The sequence below is a fragment of the Meles meles genome, chromosome 7 (genome assembly GCF_922984935.1).
Source record: "Meles meles chromosome 7, mMelMel3.1 paternal haplotype, whole genome shotgun sequence".
Taxonomy (NCBI): domain Eukaryota; kingdom Metazoa; phylum Chordata; class Mammalia; order Carnivora; family Mustelidae; genus Meles; species Meles meles.
The window spans coordinates 144,919,038-144,937,153 of record NC_060072.1 but is presented as its reverse complement, the minus strand read 5'-3'; the positions used below and the strand labels follow the sequence as shown (position 1 = coordinate 144,937,153).

Here is an 18,116-nt window from a genome sequence, read left to right as displayed (position 1 = left end):
TCACATCTCAAAGTGAGGGCATTCAATAGTCCTGGGACTGGTTTTTGGACATTGCTTGTGTAAATTGTGCACAGAATGTTTGTCTTCTCATTTTGGTGTCCAATGTCCATCCTGTTGGTGCCTCATTGACACAGATGGTGAGTATCCCATTTAAGCCAGTTCGAGACCACTACTGTCTACCATATATCCATCGGAACCTAGAAATGAATGGGAGCACCAGGCAGAATGCCCAGTACTAATCCTGTGGAGTCTCCTTGACTCCATTTCTTACCTTCACTAGAAGGTCCTTTGCCTCCTTCTCAAGCCATCGAGGGTAGAAGGGATTGTCCATTCGGATGGAGTGGAAAAGCTCTTCTTCATCTTGCCCGTGGAAAGGTGACTGACCAATTAGCATCTCATAGAGGAGAACGCCGAAGGACCACCAGTCAACAGAATGGTTGTATTTCTGACCCAACAGGATCTGTGTGATCAAGAGGCAGAGATGTAGTTAATAAACATGAGGTAGATGAGTGAAAGCCCTGCTTGAACTTTTCAACACCACTCGGTAAATTGTTGACGGTGATGATAGTATGTGGTTTTAACACAGATCATGCCGAAAACGGTATCTTTTGAGAAGCTGATGATTTGAATAGAAGTGACTAGACAGTGCCAAACTGAGCAAGCCTTTTTGGGTTTTAATGTCTACTTTTCTTCTGGCCTTACGTACAACTGACATGTGCCATTAGCCTTCATTTTTCCACCTGCGATGTGAGGACTTGTGTGGTGGACTTGGACTTGGACCTAAGGAAGCTGGTGTGTATCTACGCTCTCCTATGAATAGTTAACCCAAACCCACCTGTTTTACTGACTTCCCTCCTGAGACTTTGCATAAACTTTCTGTAGTTAATCACACATCCAAAGAGGTCATCTGACCAAACCCATCCCTTAAAGCCTGTCCAGCCACAGTTGTACAACTAACGAGTCTCATCTATGGTCACCATTCAAGAGTCCGATTTAGTGGGGCGCCTGGGTGGCTCGGCTGGCTAAGTGTCCGACTCATGATTTTGGCTCAGGTCATGATCTCAGGGTTGTGAGATTGAGCCCCAAGTCGTGCTGGGCAAGGATCCTGCTTGGGATTTTTCTCTCTCCCTCTGGACCCTCCCCCCCACCCAACTTGAGCTCTTTCTCTCTCTTAAAACAAAACAAAACAAAAAACAAAAAAAAAGATTCAGGGAGTATGCCAAGAGAGACCAGGATAACGGACTTCAGATGCAGAAATCTGCTCCCTGAGACCGGTGTGCAGCTCGACAGCAGCGCTTTGAGTAGAACTGGTCCGGTCTGTCCTTTAGGGAAGTAAGGTTAAAGCCTGGGATCTCATCTGTGTTTTAAAAAGATTGCTACCCTTCCACCAACCCACTCTCCTGGTGAAAAAGATTTTATATTCCGTATTCAGCCACTTCCTTATTTAATTGGGACGTAGCGCGTGTGCCTGTGACACCACTCAGTGCTTGCGATCCTAACAAACCGAGCTGCGGCCTTCTCTAAACGGAGCATCGTGTCCGTCAGCAGATGGATGGATAAACGATGTGCTCTATACATACAGCAGAATACTACTCAGCCTTAAAACAGAATGAAATCCTGACACATGATACCACCTGGACGAACCTTGAGGACGTTGTGTTTAAGTGAAATGAGCCAGACTCAAGAAGACAGATACAGTATGATTCCACTTCTCTGAGGGCCCTAGAAGGGGTTGATGTATAGGGACAGAAAGTAAAATGATGGTTGCTGGGGTCTGGGGAAATGGGGAGCTATTTAATGGGTATAGAGTTTCAGAGTTGTGCCAGATTAAAAAAAAAAAAAAATTCTGGGGATTGGTTGTGTAATAACAGGAATATGCTTAACACTCATGAATAATACTCTTAAGAATGGAAAGATGGTGTATTTTTACAGTATGTATATTTTGCCACCATTAAATCCAGTACATAGTAGGAACGCAACAATTTGTTAAATGACGAAAAGGAGAAAATCCTTGTCTACGGTGGCTGCCGCTGCCAGGCTGGGTTGGGGACAAGCTGCTTCATTACCCAAAATGGAGAAGCGATAATAATATTGAAGGAAGAAATTAAAAAGCAAGACTGGGACTCTTTTGGGATGGGCCATGCTGTCCACCTGCAGTTTAAAGCCCAGCTCCGTGCTCCCCCTGCTACTGCCCGTGTGAGCACATACACACAAACACACGGTCATTTTACAGTTAGAGCTCCTCATTGGAAACGGAGTTTCTTCTTACATGGGCCCTGGGAATGAACGGTAGAATTACAGCATTGGTGGCTTTCGGAAAGAAAAATGATGCTGGTTTTTGGACATTCCATGCCTCGAGGTTGGTGACTCATTTGATGCGGCAGAACGAACGCACAGCTGCCAGCTCTGACTGCTGCCCTGCCCCACGCCTGTCCTTGGGGAACGAGCTACGTCTGGAAGGAGGCTCCAGGTTACCGCGGCAGAAGCGCGTCCAACACCAGAGCTGATAAACCACAAGGAAGCTGAGACGGCCATGCAAGATGTTGTGAGTTCCAGCTCTGGCTCAGTGCCTCACTTGTGAAAAGTGCTGATAACATGTGGCTGGCGTATTACCGGGTTGTCCTGAGAACCCACGGAAAAGTAGGAAAGATGAGTGCGGTGTCCTATGGAAAGGACCAGAGATTCTAGGATAAAGACACATCTGGGTCAGCAGCTACCCATTTGTGAAAATAAAGACCACGCTGCAGACAGATGTGGCGATGGGGCACTTCCAGCATAAAAGTGCTAACCACTATCCTTAGCTCAATTTTCAAATACTTTTAATACTTAAATTGAATACTTAAGATATTAAAAGTTAACTTTCAAGTTTAGAGAAGATAGAATATTCTTTAAGGCAAAGTTTAAAAGTAGATCCAGGGGGAGTGATAAAGAAAACAGGGGTGCCTGTGTGAGCCTAGGCACACAATCTGTGTTCAGGTGCATTTGCCTTAAATTGGGAGGGCCCAGGAAAAGCTGCTTCCCATGCAATTCCCAGGGCTTGTCACCAGGGGGAGCCCAAAGCAACCAGAAACTGCTCTGAGCCACCGTCTTGATCAACAACTTCATCCGGAAGGACAGATGAAAAGAAATTTGGAGGACCGCAGACAGCTGTGGTGGAGATGAAGCCTTCTAAAGCTAGGTGATGTTAATAAAGAATTTGTCTTAGGTCGGGAGGAAGAAGTACAACGTAGGTTCACACCGCCTGAACAGAAGTGTGCGGACCTGCGTTAGGTGTTTGCCATACGTTATGTGTTTTTCTCTTTTCTTTTCTTTCTTTCTTTCTTTTCTTAAGAACTCCCTAGGTGGGTCCTGTGGTCCCTATTTCACAAAGGACAGTGACTAGGAGGTTACCTGTCTTACTTAAGATGTCCTAGTGAGTGAGTTGAGCGATATTCTGGATGCTGGTCCTTGCTGGGGGAGGCAGTTTACTACATAATGTTCCTTTCATATTTAATGTCTCCTGGATTAAGCCTCAGGCTATCAAGGCCAGGCTCACAATGTGGACACTTCTAAAGAAAGTGGTGGAGAAACCCTAAGGGGAGCGACCCCTTTCCCTGTTTCTGTCTTAACTGCTGCTGCCTTCTTATGGTCTCATCATCTTTTGTCCCCTTCCCTCCCCCAACTCTACTCAAATGATTCAGATAGTAATGACCTTGCCCCTTGACGTCAGAGTCTCCTTCCTCTCCAGCAGTGAGAGCGGGCTGCAATTCCATCTGCCTGGCGGAGCTAGGGCATTGCATCTGTATAAGCTCACGGCGTTGATTTGCTGTCCGAGTTCATGAAGGGACCCCCCAAACTCCCCCCTCCCCTGAGTTCCTGTTAGTCTTCCAGTGACTCCTGCTCTCCCCGGGGAGCTGCTTCTGGGCACTGGCATCCCACATGGATTTACTAAGTGGTTAGTATATACTAAGAGAGGGTGTCTCTGTGTTTCTTTCCCTAGTCTTTGTCAAAACGAGCTTGGACCCCCAATTCTATGTTCGACCCTCAGTCCTGTCACTGGAAGATGCAGTGTAGTGTCTCAGAAGACATGGACTGGGGATACTCCCCAGCTTTGGGGAGGGAAGTCTGTTTTTTATTTTTCTTTTTTGTCCTGCTGCGTTGCTCCTGATGTTGCTCCGAAATGCATTTATTGCTATAATTTGGGTTCTCCTGCCTGCCAGGTGGGCCTCATGGCCTTGTCCTGCCTGCTCTGTGCTCCCATGTGGGTTTTTTTTATTATTATTTTTATTAACATATAATGTATTATTTCCCCAGGGGTACAGGTCTGTGAATCATCAGTCTTACACATTTCATAGCACTCATCATAGCACATACCCTCCCCAATGTCCATCACCCAGCCACCCTATCCTCACCACCACCACCCCGCAATCCTCAGTTTGTTATGTGAGATTAAGAGTCTCCTAAGGTTTCTCTCCCCCTGCCCCTGTGCTATCTTGTTTCATTTTTTTCCCTCCCTTCCCTCCACAACCCCCCACCCTCCCTCTCAAATTCCTCATATCAGATAAATCATACGATAGTTGTCTTTCTTTGATTGACTTATTTCGCTTAACATAATACCCTCTAGTTCCATCCATCTCATTGCAAATGGCAAGATTTCATTTCTTTTGATGGCTGCATAGTATTCCATTGTGTATATATACCACATCTTCTTTATCCATTCATCTGTTGATGGACATCTATGTTCTTTCCATAGTTTGGCTATTGTAGACATTGCTGCTATAAACATTCGGGTGCCCGTGCCCCTTTGGATCACTACATTTGTATCTTTAGGGTAAATACCCAATAGAGTGATTGCTAGGTCATAAGATGGCTCTATTTTCAACATTTTGAGGAACCTCCATGCTGTTTTCCAGAGTGGTTGCACCAGCTTGCATTCTCACCAACAGTGTAGGAGGGTTCCTCTTTCTCTGCATCCTCTCCAACATCTGTCATTTCCTGACTGGTTAATTTTAGCCATTCTGACTGGTGTGAGGTGGTAACTCATTGTGGTTTTGATTTTTATTTCCCTGATGCCAAGTGATGTGGAGCATTTTTTCATGTGTCTACTGGCCGTCTGGATGTCTTCTTTGCAGAAATGTCTGTTCATGTCCTCTGCCCATTTTTCTTTTTAACTTATTTTCAGTGTAAAAGTATTCATTGTTTTTGCACCACACCCAGTGCTCCATGTAATACGTGCCCTCCCTATTACCCACCACCTGGTTCCCCAACCTTCCAACCCCCGCCCCTTCAAAACCCTCAGGTTGTTTTTCAGTGTCCATAGTCTCTCATGGTTCATCTCCCCTTCCACTTTTCCTCAACTCCCTTCTCCTCTCCATCTCCCCATGTCCTCCATGTTCTTTGTTATGTTCCACAAATAAGTGAAACCATATGATACTTGACTCTATCTGCTTGACTTATTTCACTCAGCATAATCTCCTCCAGTCCCATCCACGTTGCTACAAAAGTTGGGTATTCGTCCTTTCTGATGGAGGCGTAATACTCCATCGTGTATATGGACCACATCTTCCTTATCCATTCGTCCGTTGAAGGGCATCTTGGTTCTTTCCACAGTTTGGTGACCGTGGCCATTGCTGTTATAAACATAGGGGTACAGATGGCTCTTCTTTTCACTACATCTGTATCTTTGGGGTAAATACCCAGCAGTGCAATTGCAGGGTCATAGGGAAGCTCTATTTTTAATTTCTTGAGGAATCTCCACACTGTTCTCTGTCCATTTCTTGATTGGATTATTTATTCTTTGGCTGTTGATAAGCTCTTTTTTTTTTTTTAAAAGATTTTATTTACTTGACAGAAAGAGATCACAAGTAGGCAGAGAGGCAGGCAGAGAGAGAGAGAGAAGCAGGCCCCCTGTTGAACAGAGAGCCCGATGTGGGACTCGATCCCAGGACCCCGAGATCATGACCCGAGCCGAAGGCAGTGGCTTAACCCACTGAGCCACCCAGGCGCCCTGTTGATAAGCTCTTTATAGATTTTGGATACTAGCCCTTTATCTGATATGTCGTTTGCAAATATCTTCTATTCTGTTAGTTGTCTTTTGGTTTTGTTGATGGTTTCCTTTGCTGTGCAAAAGCTTTTGATCTTGACGAAGTCCCAATAGTTTATTTTTGCCCTTGCTTCCCTTGCCTTTGGTGATGTTTCTAGGAAGAAATTGCTGTGGCGGAGGTCAAAGAGGTTGCTGCCTGTGTTCTCCTCATGGATTTTAATGGATACCTATTTCACATTCAGGTCTTTCATCCATTTTGAGTCACCTTTTGTGCGTGATGTAAGGAAATGGTCCAGTTTCATTCTTCTGCATGTGGCTGTCCAATTTTCCCAAGACCATTTGTTGAAGAGACTGTCTTTTTTCCATTGCACATTTTTCCTGCTTTGTCAAAGATTCGTTGACCACAGAGTTGAGGGTCCATTTCTGGGCATTCTATTCTGTTCTGTTGAACTATGTCTCTGTTTTTGTGTCAGTACCATACTGCCCTCATGATTACAGCTTTGTAATAGAGTGTGAAGTCAGAAATTGTGATGCCGCCAGCTTTGGTTTTCTTTTTCAACATTCCTCTGGCTATTCGGGGTCTTTTCTGGCTCCATATAAACTTTAGGATTATTTGTTCCATTTCTTCGAAAAAAATTGATGGTATTTTGATAGGGATTGTGGTAAATGTGTAGATTGTTAGGTAGCATAGACATTTTCACAATATTTGTTCTCCCAATCCATGAGCATGGAATGCTTCTCCATTTCTTCTTCTTCCTCAATTTTCATGAGTACTTTATAGTTTTCTGAGTATAGATTCTTTGCCTCTTTGGTTAGGTTTATTCCTAGGTATCTTATGGTTTTGGGTGCAATTGTAAATGGGATTGACTCCTTAATATCTCTTTTTTCTGTCTTGTTGGTGGTGTATAGAAATGTGACCGATTTCTGTGCATTGATTTTTATATCCTGACAATTTACTGAATTCCTGTATGAGTTCTAGCAGTTTTGGAGTGGAGTCTTTTGGGTTTTCCACATGCAGTATCATATCATCTGCAAAGAGTGAGAGTTTGACTTCTTTGCTGATTCAGATGCCTTTAATTTCTTTTTGTTGTCTGATTGCTGAGGCTAGGACTTCCAGTACTATGTTGAATAGCAGTGGTGATAATGGACATCCCTGTCGTGTTCGTGACCTTAACAGAAAAGCTCTGTTTTTCCCCACTGAGAATGATATTCACTATGGGTTTTTCATAGCTGGCTTTGATGATATTGAGGAATGTACCCTCTATCCCTATACTTTGAAGAAATTTGACCAAGAAAGGATGCTGTACTTTGTCAAATGCTTTTTCAGCATCTATTGAGAGTATCATATGGTTCTTGTTTTTCTTTTATTAATGTATTGTATCACATTGATTGATTTTGCAGATGTTGAACTAACCTTGCAGCCCAGGAATAAATCCCACTTGGTTGTGGTGAATAATCCTTTTAATTTACTGTTGGATCCTATTGGCTTGTATTTTGGTGAGAATTTTTGCATCTGTGTTCATCAAGAATATTGGTCTGTAATTCTCTTTTTTAATGAGGTCTTTGTCTGGTTTGGGGATCGAGGTAATTATGGCCTCATAAAATGAGTTTGGAAGTTTTCCTTCTATTTCTATTTTTTGGAACAGTTTCAGGAGAATAGGTATTAATTCTTCTTTAAATGTTTGGTAGAATTCCCCTGGGAAGCTGTCTGGCCCTGGGCTCTTGTTTGTTGGGAGGTTTTTGATCACTGCTTCAATCTCCTTACTGGTTATGGGCCTGTTCAGGTTTTCTGTTTCTTCCTGGTTCAGTTTTGGTAGTTTATATGTCTCTAGGAATGCATCCATTTCTTCCAGATTGTCAAATTTGCTGGAGTAGAGTTACTCAATATGTTCTTATAATTATATTTCTTTCTTATTGGTTGTGAGCTCTCTATCATTCATGATTTTCTTAATTTAGGTCCTTTCTCTTATCTTTTTGTTAAGTCTGGCCAGCAGCTTATCAATCTTTTTAATTCTTTCAAAGAACCAGCTCCTAGTTTCATTGATTTGTTCTATTTTTCTTTTGGTTTCTATTTTATTGGTTTCTGCTCTGATCTTTATGATTTCTCTTCTTCTGCTAGGTTTAGGCTTTCTTTGCTGTTCTTTCTCCAGCTCCTTTAGGTATAGGGTTAGGTTGTGTACTTGAGACCTTTCTTGTTTCTTGAGAAAGGCTTGTATATACTTTCCTTTCAGGACCACCTTTGCTGTGTCCCAAAGATTTTGAACAGTTATGTTTTCATTTTCATTTGTTTCCAAAAAGGTTTTTCAATTCTTTTTTAATTTCCTGTTTGACCCATTCATTCTTTAGAAGGATGCTCATTAGCCCCCATGTATTTGAGTTCTTTCCAACTTTCTTCTTGTGATTGAGTTCTAGCTTCAGAGCACTGTGGTCTGAAAATATGCAGAGAAGGATCCCAGTCTTTTTTGTCTGTGGCAGCTGGAGCAAGAAGTTTGGGCTGGCCATATTGATTTAAACTATAGTCCTAAATACTATCACCCACGGAGAACATATAATAAGAAAATAAGGGGGTCAATAATGGAAGAGTGTGGGACACCTGGGGGCCTCAGTCGGGTAAACGTCTGCCTTCAGCTCAGGTCATGATCCCAGGGTCCTAGGATGGAGTCCTGCATTGAGCTCCGTGCTCAGTGGGGACCCTGCTTCTTCCTCTGCCTGCTGCTCCCCCTGCTTGTGCTCCCTGCCCTGACAAAGAAATAAAATCTTTAAAAAAATGGAATAGTGTGAAGACAAGTGTGCTGGAAGATGAGATAGACTGAATTTGCAACAAGAGACGTCAGTCACTGATGCTAAATTCTGGAAACACAATGAGGGAAAGGATCTGGCATAAGGCATTTGCAGACAGAAAAGTTAAAAGCTATAATTTCTTGTTGCCCAGAGGCCAATTTTGCATTTAAAAAAGGTTCAATTAAAATTAGATACCAAATAAGCACAGGACAAAACCACATATTTCTTAGAGTTAGGGTGCCACTATTACGTGAGCAATGCCAGACTTGCTAATTTTTGACCCAGGAAATCAGAAGTCCATCACTATCAAACATTTTACACATCAATACTCATTCATTCATTCATTCTTCCCAAAGCTATTTTATTAGCAACTTAAATGTGCCAAGCCCTGTGCTTGGTCTGTGGATGTAAATGTGAGTAATGTACACTCATGTACACACGGGATAAAAACCATGTGATGGAAACGGTATAGAACTGGATACATGTTATACCCATATCCATCCCCAGGTCTTGGTCTTGCAGCACAGTTATAGAAGATGTAACCATTGGAGGAAACTGGGGGAAAGGTATATACATAGGTGGCATGTCTATACTATTTGTGCAACTTCTTGTTAATCTATAATGATTGCAAAATAAATAGTCTGACTTTAGAACAATCATCTGGTAGTACAGGGAGATTGATATTAAAAAAAGAACAACAACAATGAAGGTGAGTGTTGTGCTATGAAAAGGGCTAAGTGCAAAGGGGTGTCCAACCTCCCTGGAGTCAGCAGTGGGGGAGGACTCCATAACAAGGGGAGGGGAACATGGGTAGAGTAGGATTGTCAGTGGCCTTCTGAGAAACTGTCATTCTTCTAAGGGCTTAGAATATGAACTTCCCCCCTTTTTTAAACTTTCATAGGTTCTTCCATTTTACACTAAAAATAAGCTGGGCCATAAGTATCCTCCTCAGAAAAGGAGCTATGGGTCTGAAGACCGCAGCAATCTCTCTGAGGTCATACAGCGGCAGCTTGGAAACCACAATTTAGGTGTTTCTGGTCCCAAGATGAAACCACTGGACTTATTCAGGTGGACGCTTATGAGCCTGCTCAGTGACCACCTGGTTCTTCTTCTTGTTTCCTCTGGTTGGTCCGAGTGGAGTGAATATGGTTTAAGGCTGCAGTGGGAGGGGCCATGACTGAAGAGGACATGCGGAGCCATTCAAGACTCAGAGAGACTACCTAGTCAACATGAGCACCACCTCCCATTAAATAACAACAGAATAAATAAATAATAATAATTAAATAACAGAGCCCCTGTGTGCAACTGCATGTATGAAATACTCAGTTTGTCTCGGGATTGGTCTTTGTTTTTCTATCAAAATCTTTTGATTTCCACCCCCCACAGGAGGAAGGAGCAGTGGTGCTTGGGACCATGTGGAGTTGGGCCAGTGCCCATGCACACCCTTCAGGCAGCACATCCTTACCTCCGGGGCGATGTAGTCAGGGGTTCCGCAGAAAGTGTTTGTCTTGGCATCTCCTAACATGTTCTCTTTGCACATTCCAAAGTCTGCTATTTTGATATGTCCATCTCTGTCTAAGAGGATGTTATCGAGCTTCAAGTCTCTGAAACAGAAAAGCAAAGCAAAATCTCATTTCAATACATTTTTTTTTGTTAAAATAGAATTGTCTCATGAGGGGCAGTCATTTGTCCCATCACAGCCTGAGACCATCAGGAGTGCATGCTTTGTTGGTCCTCCTCTTCTCTTCCAGCCCCGTTCTTCAATCTACAGCTCTGCTCTGGGCTCACTGGCTTTTTCTTGGTGTTTCCTCCTTGACTAGCATCTTGTGTTTGGGAGTCTCCCTGGCCCTTCTTGGCCCAGGTTCGCTTTCTCAGGTCTGACCCTGACAGACTTTTGTATCCCCCATGCCCTGGGAAGCACTTGCTGCATCTCCAGAGCTCTGTATGGATGGCTGCATGGGTGGTGGGATGGGTAAAATGGGATCTCTCCAGGGTAGCGTCCTTCGGTTTTAAGGTGCCTTCAAGAAACAATACTGAGATGTAAGGAAACAGCCAGCAATGAAATGCCCTCAGGGGTCTGTAGTTGGGGATTGTCTGACATAGGGTGATATTTAATGCTATGCAACTCGTACAGCTGTCTACTTGTGCAAAAGACAGTGGTGTAGAGAGCATTGACTTTTCAAGGGAATGACTGGTTTCTGATCCCTTTTTCTGATTAACCAAGCAGTATATAGCTTATAATAAAATAGGCAAGACACGGACCTGAGGCTCTTTATCCAAGAATCTTTTTCCCATGGCAAGGGAAGAAAGGCTTGAAACACACACTCATATTGTGCTATTTTCCAAGTATTTCTGTTTCTTTCTGGATAAATTGTATTGCACCAAGACTGAGTGAGAAAGGCTGCTCCTAACTAAGAATAATTCTAGAACCAGAATCCATCTGATGCCAGAAACCACGCCAATAAATTCCTCTTTCCTTAGAGAACCAGTATCCTTGTAGAGCACCATTCCATTTTTAAGTATATGTGACTGATAATATTAAAAAAAAAATAAACCAAATCATGCCTCCCTGTGACTACACTAGTACATTATTGCTATCCATGAATATTTGGAAAGTGACCTCAAGTTTTGTCTTGTCTTTTCTTCACCGAGGTCAAGAATTTTGTTCCTCAGGTAGCCTGGTGTTCAGATGCTTCAGCATTGTGGCCCCTGCCCTCCAAATAGCTTGAATTTATCAATTTCCTTCTTAAAACTTCGTGCTGAGACTGGAACCAGTAACCTCCAGATGTATAATCACATTGTGCCAATGAGGGTGGCATTGCTACCTTCTGTCCTGACACCCTTGCCCCTCCCTGCTTGAACCTCCCTGCTCCCTCCCTGCTCCCTCCCTGTTGCCCTGCTGTGTCCTGACACTCGGTCACAGTAGTGGTTAACAGTGAGCTTACTGTAAACTAAAACCTCCTGGTGTCTTTTTCTTTTCCTACATAAACTGCCATTATGCCAGTTTCTTCTCGCTCTGGACCCATGAAATTGATGTTTTAAAGATCATTCAAGTGTTACACTTGACATCACTTGCATTAAACTTTTTTTTTTTTTAGTTGATGGCAGCTTATGAATTCTAGTTTGCTCTTGAACATCCAGCTCTTTTCCTTTATGTCTTCTTCCCTTCGATTGCTGAACTTCCTGAAATCTAAGTTGAGGATGGGAGGCTGGTGGTGGCTACCATGGTCTTCCTTATTAGCAGAGGTGGCTCGAGAGAACATAGGAATAGCTGTCGGTTTACTCTTTTCAGTACCTCCTCTTAGACAATTTGCTTAGCATTTCCTTCTCAAAGATTCCACTCCCAAAGGGCCTCACAAGTAGCCCTGTCCCCTCCACCTCAGGTGATGGGACTCCACTGGATCATTCAGGTTTTCTCTTTGGGAATGTTGGGGCTGTAAGAAGGCAGTACTAATGTGTCTTGGTTAGAAGTCTGGTACTTAGGGTTGCTGATGGATGTCTTCTAGCACGGCCTTATAGGAAGAGAAGACCAGTTAGAGGAGAAAAATAAAGTGGCTTGGTCAAGAGCAGAGACAGAGCCTCCGTAAACCCAAAGAGAGACAGGGATGAGAGAGAAGCTCCTTTGGCTTCTGACTGGTCTGCATTCTCAGTTCTAGTTTCTCAAGGAAGTGGAGATTTCACTTAAGCAAAAGTTTGGTGGTCTTCAATGTTCATATTAGTCTAAAGTTCTGATCACTGTTTTCTTTGCTTCTCATTAAACTGTGAGCTTTGTGAGAGTGGAAATGTGTATTGTTTGCTGTTTGCTCTACTGTGACAGCTCTGGAAGGAGGGTACCATGTACAGAGCATTCAATACATGTTTGCTGAATGGACCGTCACGCACCAGGAATTGGCTCGCCACCAGCAACTATGAGTTGCGACGAAGTCCCAAGTACTGTCCCCTTCCATTGCTTTCTCCACCTCCTGCTGGAGTAAATTAGCCAGAGAGAGTGAGCATGGAATGCAGCTGTGTTTTGATGGAGTGACACTATTAGCAGATGTCCCTAGAGCATCCATCTGGGCTAGCTTGGTCCATAATCTCCATAAACCAGGGCATCACAGACTGTTCCCATCTGGCTGGGTGGCTGGGGCATCTCCAGGACACATGTCAGTATGTATCTCATGTTCACATCCCTATAGGTTCTGTTTTTGTCTCTCTCTTCCTAACTCAAATGCTGTCACACGTTCAATCAGGACTGGCATGTCTGTCCAATATGTCTATCCTCGGGTCTTCTGCCTTCCTATTCCTTAATTTTAATTAAGTACACTTTCATTGTGATTTATGAATTCCAATAAATCCAAGTATAGGTCCTATTTTACGCCTCATGCTACAACTGCAGATTCATTTTCTAATCTGCACTCTATGCAATATTTTTCCCATGTATTAGCTTATTTTTTTTTTCAGCTTCAATTAGCCCACATATAGTACATCATTAGTTTATGTGCTCTATGCAATACCGGTATCATTTTGGGTTTCTGCTGCACGGAACATATTTGCATCGCTTAGAGACATGTACACATGTTCCTAGAAGTTGGCTGAAGGATGGCTTGGGGTCATCGCTAGAGAGCCAGATATCCACCTGCACTGCTATACGTAGGTCCTGAGGACAATGAACACTGTGTCTGATATTTGTATTGGATTTTCTTGCTCTCAGGTGCTTTTTTATCATTTGATTCTCCCAACGGCCCTTTGATTTGGAATTCTTATTTTTATTCACATTTCTTAAAAGATTTATTTATCTATTTATTTGACAGGCAGAGATCACAAGTTGGCAGAGAGGCAGGCAGAGAGAGAGGGGGAAGCAGGCTCCCTGCTGAGCAGAGAGCCCGACGCGGGGCTCCATCCCAGGACCCTGAGATCATGAACCAGGCCGAAGGCAGAGGCCTCAACCTACTGAGCCACCCAGGCGCCCCTTTATTCACATTTTTCTGATTGAAAGCAAGACTCTTAAGGATTATAGGGTTTATTCCAGCCCATACAGTCAGTGGGCTGGGTGCAAACCCAGGCCTTCTCTTCTACAACCTCTAAACCAAGCTTACTTAGTCATTCTCACTGAAATGAACTTGCTGAGATCCCGAGTCTCCTGTGATTACAATGGTGCATTTTAATCAATTCTAAACATAAATGCTCTCTGGGCCTCGGCTAGGAAAACGAGCATAATGTTTGATTTTCATTCCACCCTCTAAGGTGAACCAAGTGTTAGGGGTTGACAGAGAAGGGGTCATTGATGTTTTGAGAGATTAAGTTAGGATGTGAGAGGTCCAGAAGTCTGTTGGTCCAGAGACAGACCTCCATGAGGGTAAGGGGAGAGGGCAGAGGAGGGCTAACTGGAAATGCCACAGAACCCAAAGGCCAAAGCATTGGTAGGCACATCAGCTATTTACTCATTACATATTCCTTACAGAACACCAGCTCAGCCAAGCCGCATCCCCTCTAAGCCCACGGTGATTTATATGGAAAATGGGTACAATGATGCCTGCCCTGCTTATCCCACAGGACCTTGTGAGCACTGAATGAGGTAATCCATTGAAAGCATTTGTAAGTGGCTTCAAATATAGGGATTAGGCCAGTGTTCTCACGGATAAGATCTCATCTAAGGTGTTTTTCAGTTCTAATAGTTCTAAGACTGGAGATCCTAGATTCTTCTCTTTCTGTTCTAATAGTTCTAAGACTGGAGATTCTAGATTCTTCTCTTTCTGTTCTAATAGTTCTAAGACTGGAGATTCTAGATTCTTCTCTTTCTGTGTCTGCATATTTTCCAGCTTCTCATTTTTACATTTAACCCAAACATGGCTGAGGCATCCTTTAAGATGCCCCTACTTTTACAACACCAACAGAGATAAAAAAAAAACTATGTTGGCACCTGCTTCTCCTCTCCTTTTCTCAGCCCCAATTCTTAGGACAGCTCAGCCTCAGCCTTTCCAATAAAACTGGACCCATTTGGTTAATGTTCCTTGCTTGACCCCCTTACTTCTGTTTCTGTGCCTTTTCTGGAATCACTTCCATGTGCAAAGTCTCTCCTCTTCTAAAAAAAAAAAAAAAAAAAAACCCTTTCTGATACAAATTTTTTTTGGCAAACCCTCCCCTAATTCTGAGGACACAATTTTTCTTCTTGTTGACACTTTTAATTAGCATCTTATCCACTCAGACATTTTTTTAAAGTGTCTTATCATGTACTTATACTTTATCTCCAAAACATAGAAAATAAAATAATCCAGGAAGTGATGTCATTATGTATCCAGGGGTTGGGAGTTCAGTAGGTTTTGTGCACAATGCAATGTTTAACGAAGGGCTGTGCATTCTGGGGTTGGTCTGTGGATATCACCAGCTATAGTGGGTTGAAGGGTGGCCCCCCCAAAATAAGTCCATATCCTCACCCCTAGATCTTTGTGAATGAGACCTTTGGGAAAAGGGTCTTTGCAGATGTAATGAAGGATCCTGGAATGAGATCATCTTGGGTTATCCAGGTGGCCAAGTATCCTCCTAAGACATTACAAGGAAGACAGAAGAGATGCAAGGAGATGAGAAGGCTGTGGGGAGACAGAGGCAGACAGGAAGGATGCTGTCTAAAGCCAAGGAGCGCCCGAGTCACCAGACCCCAGAAGGGACAAGGAAGCATTCCCCTCAAGAGACTTGGGGAGTAGGGTGGCTGTGCCATAAGCTTGGTTTGGGACTTCTGGACTCCAGAAGTGTGAGGGAATAAACTTCTGTTTGAGCCATCAAGGATGTGGTAATGCTATAGCAACACTTCAAAACTAATATACCTCTTTTGTGAACAAACCCAGAGATCATAAACCCAAGTAGTCAGAAGAAGGAAGAAATTAATAGAATCCCCGGATTAATTCAGTTGCCGAATGGACAGTTTAAGTCAGTAAAGTTACCCATGGGGAGCTGAATGGTTTTTAATGCAAGCCAGTCTCCTTTTTGTGTTCTTGTTGGATGACCTCTCCTTGATGGTGTCTTTCAAGCCTTCTCTACAACTTCAGTGAATACACTACTAAATTAACCCAATAGTCTCTTACTGGTGCATAAAAAGCCATAGAAAACACCACTTCTCATACATGGACACATGAAGGGCCCTCAACTGGATACAGTTTGTGACATTAAAGACAAGGACTATGGGTCTTTTTGTTCTGAGTGTCAATTTATATGATGAAATGCTAGAGAAAAGCATTGTATTGTGGAGAAGCACACTGTCCTGGGGCATGTGGGCTTTTCTCTCAAGAGGTTCCTTTGAGTTCTAAGACCTCTCTCTCTGTCCAATCTTATTTTTCCTCGCTCCAATTCATCTATCCGACACAAGCTACTGAGTGCTGCTGTGCTGGTTTATTTTTATATGTATTGCCGGCATCACAGGTGTAAAGAGGAAAAAAAATAAACCAAAAACCCATAGATTCTGATCAGGGTTTTCAATTTCTTGGAGATAAAGAAATTACATAAAGATTTTTAATATAATATTTTGTAGACAGACCAAAAATCCCACCATATATCCAAAGGTTGCTGAAGAGACTGCTGAAGGAGAATGACTTGCAAACGTCCTCTAAGACTGTGTTCTGTGATTCTACATAGGACAACTCTCCTGGGACTGTGCCCTCTGGGGATGGAGAGGTTTCTCAAAGTGAACTTTCAGCCTCCCCCGTGAGCATCTCAGTACTGACCATCTCTAATGGAAGGCTTCTGTGTTGTGATATACGCAGTTTGCCGCCTTCAACACTCAGTGTGGCACATTATTTAACCTTTCTTCTGTTGAAGTATCGTTGACATTTAATATTTTTCATGTACAACACAGTGATTCAACACTTACATACCTTGTGCTATGCTCACCACAAGTGTAGTCAGGATCTGTCACCGTATGACATTTCCACAAGATTGTTGACCATATCCCCCGTGCCGTAATTTTCATCCTGGTGATTTATTTACTTTATAGCTGGAAGCTGGTACCTCTCAGTGTCTACTTATTTCACCTGTCCCCCAACTGCCCTACCCTCTGGCAATCAGTAGTTTGTTCTCTGTATTTAAGAACCTGTTTCTGGGGCACCTGGGTGGCTCAGGGGTTAAGCCTCTGCCTTCAGCTCGGGTCATGATTTCAGGGTCCTGGGATCGAGTCCCGCATCGGGCTCTCTGCTCGGCAGGGAGCCTGTTCCTCCCCCTCTCTCTCTGCCTGCCTGCCTACTTGTGATCTCTCTCTGTCAAATAAATAAATAAAATCTAAAAAAAAAAAAAAAGAATCTGTTTGTGAGTCTGTTTCTGTTTTGTTTTTTAGATTCCACATATAAGTGAATTCATATGGTATTTGTCTTTTTATGTCTGACTCATTTCACTTAGCATAATACCTTCTGGATCCATTCATGTTGTGAATGGCAAGATTTCATTCTTTTATATGGCTGAGTAATAATACTCCACTGTATATTTATACCACATCTTTTTCATTTATTCCTCTATCGATGGACACTCATGTTGCCTCCATAGCCTGGCTACTATAAATAATGCTGCAATAATAATACTCCACTGTATATTTATACCACATCTTTTTCATTTATTCCTCTATCGATGGACACTCATGTTGCCTCCATAGTCTGGCTACTATAAATAATGCTGCAATAAACATATGGCTGCATATAACTTTTCAAATCAGTGTTTTTGGTTTTCTTTGGGTACATACTAGAAGTGGTAATACTGGGTGATATGGTATATGTATTTTTAATTATTTTAGAAACCCTCATGTTTTCCATGGTGGCTACATGCACCAACAGTGTGTGAGGTTTCCCTTTTCTTCATATCCTCACCAACACTTGTTACTTCTTGTCTTTTTGATTTTAGCCATTCTGACAGGTGTCGGGTGATGTCTCATTGTGGTTTTGATTTTCATGTCCCTGATGATTAGGGGTGTTGAGCACCTTTTTGTGTCTCCTGGTCATGTGTTCTTTGTAAAGATGTACATTCATGTACTCTACCCACCTTAATCAGATTATTTTTTGGTGCTGTAGGAGTTCTTTATATATTTTGGATATTAACCCCTTAATGCATATATTATTTGTAAATATCTTCTTCCATTCAGTAGGTTTTCTTTGTTTTGTCAACAGCTTCTTTGCTGTGAAAAAGCTGCTTAATTTGATAGAGTCCCAATAGTTTCTTTTTGCTTTTGTTTCCCTTGCCTTTGGAGTCAGATCTAGAAAACATCATTAAGATTGACGTCAAAGAGCTTTACTTCCTATCTTTTCTTCTAGGAGTCTTATGGTTCCTAGTCTTAAATTCAAATGTTTAATCCATTTTG

At 42.7% G+C, this 18,116-nt stretch overlaps 1 protein-coding gene across 2 annotated transcripts in view; it reads right to left on the bottom strand.

The window, feature by feature from the left end:
• The window catches only part of PRKCQ (protein kinase C theta), a 173,515-nt gene that overhangs the window by 10,296 nt on the left and 145,103 nt on the right, over positions 1-18,116 (bottom strand). For both annotated transcript variants that reach the window (XM_046013258.1, XM_046013259.1), the window contains 2 exons: positions 10,269-10,407; positions 272-460 (listed from right to left, as the gene is read on the bottom strand). In XM_046013258.1, the coding sequence (XP_045869214.1) occupies positions 272-460; positions 10,269-10,407 (328 nt within the window). The remainder of the gene's footprint in view (positions 1-271; positions 461-10,268; positions 10,408-18,116) is intronic.